General features: G+C 36.4%; 1 protein-coding gene across 4 annotated transcripts in view; it reads right to left on the reverse strand.

Moving 5' to 3' along the window:
* LOC107723598 (E3 ubiquitin-protein ligase SMURF2-like) overlaps positions 1–4,351 on the reverse strand; it is a 65,859-nt gene that overhangs the window by 39,606 nt on the left and 21,902 nt on the right. For 3 of the 4 annotated variants that reach the window (XM_016532299.1, XM_016532298.1, XM_016532297.1), the window contains exons 2-3: positions 4,089–4,127; positions 2,326–2,434 (exon numbers count right to left, since the gene is read on the reverse strand). In XM_016532299.1, coding sequence (XP_016387785.1) covers positions 2,326–2,434; positions 4,089–4,127 — 148 coding nt within the window. Of the gene's footprint in view, positions 1–2,325; positions 2,435–4,088; positions 4,128–4,351 lie in introns of those variants that run through there. The other variant, XM_016532300.1, reaches the window with a different exon arrangement.

Here is a 4,351-nt window from a genome sequence, read left to right on the forward strand (position 1 = left end):
CCAATGTTGACATTTGAAATCACCAAAACAAACACGCCTCTACCCCAAAAGGGTCTCGCCCCACACATACGTACACAACCCAGGCAACGATTAGTCCTGTGAAACAAAGCAAAACCAATGTTACACCGTGTCTACACCGGACGCGAGTGGCGCGACACAAAATACCATAGAACTCATAATCAGCAATGCTGTCTACACCATAGATATATATACATATCTATGGTCTAGACTGGATGCGGCACGGCACGACACGACAAATCCCCGACAGAAAACTGCTGCTGCGTTCTATTCATGACGTATTGACACAAAAGGCCTATTTCTGAATGAAATAATAACTTATGGTTTTTTTTCTCTAAAAAACAAAAACATTTTTATACGCATAGCGTATTTTAACCACGCAGCAAACCTTTTAAAATATTTTGATAAATTACTGAGAAAAAAATAAATAAATGACTTTTAAAACCGCTTAACTGATTGTATTAATCGGTCAAAATTCTTACGGTCGGTTAAAGGTGGGGTAAGCGATTTCTGGTAGCCAATGTTGACATTTGAAATCTCTTTTGTTTTTTATCTGCCATCTCTATCTTTCTCTCGCTCGGCTCGGACTGAACACGCTCTCCTCCACATCATGAGTAGACACGCCCCTTACTGCTGATTGGCTACAAGTTTCCGATTATCTTTATGACTAAAAGGAGTAGTTGCTTCCACTGTTAGAAGGAAAAAATTCAAGTGATTGCGCCGGCTCCGCATGCGCGCACACAGTGTCAAGGTAGCAATGCAGCCAGTTCATTATCATAATAAAATACAGTCAGTCAAACATAGAAAAAAAACACTGCTCAGTTTAAATATGTAGTAAAATCTGTGCCGTTAAGTGTTATCACCGTACCGCCGTGATGTTATGTCAAACACATTTAGTTTTACGTGGATATTGGAACGCGAGTGAAGTAGGCTACATAATAAATAAATATTTGGCATTCAAGTACATCGCGAATACAGAAACATTTGATTTTGTGTGGCATGAGAGACCCAACGTTGGTTTCAGTTTCCTTTCTCTCGCTCGGCTCGGACTGAACACGCTCTCCTCCACATCATGAGTAGACACGCCCCTTACTGCTGATTGGCTACAAGTCTGTTTTGCTATTCGGCCCGAATCAGTTTTCTAAAGCGTTTTTGAAAAATCGCTTACCCCACCTTTAACGGTTAACTGGTTAAAATGAACATCCCTAGTTAGTTCACCCCCGAATTTTAATTTTATCATTATTTACACACCGTCAAGCCATTCATGATTTTCTTTCTTTTGATGAACACAACATTTTGAATGGAAATGAAAGATATTTTGAAAAAAAAAGTTTTCCATACAATAAATTGGTTATTTTATTGTTGAGCTTAATCAAGGAAAAAAGTGGTCGACAAACAATGTTTGTTGGCGATTTTCCCCACCATCGCAGCATTCAAATCTCAACTGCGTAAATTCAAATATACTGTGTGACGAGTCATGCTTGGTTTGCATGTCAGTAATGCAGAGCGACATTGGTTCCCGAGTGTTACATGCATAATATGCAGAAAGAGATTGGAGGTTGAGGGGAGAATGAAGTGAATAATAAATTTAATTTTGTTTAGTTTTTTTCTTACAGTAAGCTAACGTATAGCTTCAGAAGACTTGAAATACATTACACAACTCATATGAACAACTTCTATAGTGTGTTTTTTCTTTCATTTTGCTTGGCTGAAAAGAAAAAATTAAGTAAAATAAAATAAAATCAGCATCCATTTTTTTTGTATGGAAAAACATTTTCCAAAATATCCCTTTTTTCACAGAAAAAAACAATATACAGATCTGAAAGAACACAATGGCAATAAAATAATGGCAGAATATTATTTAATGCTTGAATATTCCATATTATGGAAGATTTGCTAGTTTTCTTTCTTTCTTTTGTTTTGTTTTGTTTTAAACCCAGTATCAAGTGAACCACAATCCATAAGCACACTTAAATGTGATGTCAAAAACAGGCTCAATCGCTCTGGGTGACTCACGCAGAAAAACGGCCAAAATGAACCCACATATAAGCGTCTAATGATACAGTCTGACACTCTTAAGCTCCTACAGAAAAGAACTACAGCGCAGAAAGCCAAGTCTCTAAGACTCAACTCAACAGATAACCATGTGCTTCGAAATAAGATCTGCTTCTGAGTGGTGGTCTTCTGGATTGTGGTATCTACACATTACTGTCTCAGGTTTAAACTGAGCTGGGATCAGTGCAAAGGGAATCAAGGTGTGCCACTGGCTGTGTGTTTGAAAGCAATCAGACCAGGAAGAGCTCTTACAGGTCATAGTGCTGGTTCCATTTGGGGTCCAGCGTGTTCCTCACTGTGTCTGTTGAGTGGCACTGCCCTGAACCGTCCACCACCACCTTAGCGAAGGGGTCTGGCAGTCCTGCAAAATACACAAATGTCGTTTACTGAGACTTCTGAGCAGAAATCGAAGACAGCATTGAATACAAAATCATTCCGTTCATAATGTGGTTTGAAATATATTTGAAACCAGCACATGTTGCAGAGGAGTCTAAAAATAATAAAACTCAAATTACTACAGATGGACTTATACTGGAAATGGTGACTATCAAGTAATTTGTTAGATTACTGTGTTACTCCCACACAATAATATATACTATTTACTGTGCATTCGGAAAGTATTAAGGTCCTTTCATTTGTTGTTACACATTTTATGTTACAACCTAATGATAAAATGCTTTAAAATATTTTTATTTTTATTGTATTATTTTTTTATTGCTACATTTGATGGTTTTTAAATGATAGTTCTGAATTATTTTTGATTACAATGAAAGAGTAGTAGTAGTAGTAGTTATTTTTATTGCCATGTCAGCATCTAAGGCTATCTTCATGGCAAAAACTGAGTTGCAACAATACAAGAGTTATACAAGATTTTTTTAATTAACATAAAAATTCTAAAATCTTTTCTGGTAAAATTTCAAAGAAAGAAATTAAATCAAATGTAATTAATGGGTGTATTCGTAGACAAAACAGGATTACTTTTCTCATTAGTTCTAGAAAGTATTTTTCCCGGCATTAACACTGTTGGTCATTTAATATTAGCATTTATAAAAATAACTGAATTGGTTTGATTGCACATGCAAAATTCTAGATCGAAGCTTTAGTATTGATGCTTTAGAAAATATTGGTTAGCATTGAAGATATTTCAAAATGAGCAGATATCTAGATTTCACAACTTACATTACAATATTGTGACACTTTAATTCATTTGAGCATCAAATAAGTTTACAATGACAAAAACAAAACCACTTTTTAACTTAGTATGTGCCATTTTATTTTTTATGAGACAAATTAAATCTAGTTGTAATCTAATCTAAACGGATCTAATATTAGTCATGTATCAGCTATTACAGAAGAAAAATTAATTATCAGTACATCAGCACGGGCCAGCATTATAAATATTAGTTTATCCCTAACAAACACATTTTCCCCAAACATAGTTTTTCCTCTCACTTTTATTTATTTATTTATAAAAATATTTTTATATTGTTTGTCTTCATCAATTCAATTGCAGGCTGAGCAGGAAGGCAAAGATATGCATGCAGGTTTACAAATAAGAGCAGAGGGATTGTAGTCTTAATTTAACCACATACACTCCGCTAAACCTCATCCCTCTGCCAGCATCACATTTTTTGCTACTCTCTTTTTGAGTTTCTCCTGCTTTTCATCAGTCTTGCCTTGTAGCGGTCTCTCTTCCCAGCTCCCAACACTGTCTGTTTCTCTCTTTGATATCTGATTGGCGACTCAGATGTGGGCTTGGTTGTTTGTGTTCGTCAGGGTAGAGACAGTGAAGGCAGAGAAACCGAGATGAGTATACATGTGTCAACCAGCGGTTGCTTGGTCTCCCCGAACTGACCCACATTTCTGGTGTCTCGTGGGGGAAGAGCACTTATCTCTCTCTGCACACTTTTAACAGATAAGCCTCTGCTGAAACACGCCGACAGGAATAGAGCGCTCCCGCAGTTCACTCGTTTTCAGACAAACATTCTCAGTATTTATGAAGGTCGGGTACTTACGGAAGAAGTCTTTCTTCACCAGGTTCTTTGCGCACAGAACTGCAGAGAGAAAAGTGCAAATAAAAAAGCATTGTTACTTGGACGTTTTGGAACAAAATAGATATTTGTCAAACAAGTAAACCATAACAGTGATTTATGTTTTAAAATACAGTTTTGAGTTTTTTAATCTTCAATTTTGATTGTTTTCCAGTCAAAATCTCTATATCCTTAAAAAAGGATTTATTTAAACTAAATGGCTAATTCATTCCCCCCCCCCCCCCCCC

This window comes from Sinocyclocheilus rhinocerous, unplaced genomic scaffold, assembly GCF_001515625.1.
Source record: "Sinocyclocheilus rhinocerous isolate Xijiao unplaced genomic scaffold, SAMN03320098_v1.1 scaffold154, whole genome shotgun sequence".
Classification (NCBI taxonomy): Eukaryota; Metazoa; Chordata; class Actinopteri; order Cypriniformes; family Cyprinidae; genus Sinocyclocheilus; species Sinocyclocheilus rhinocerous.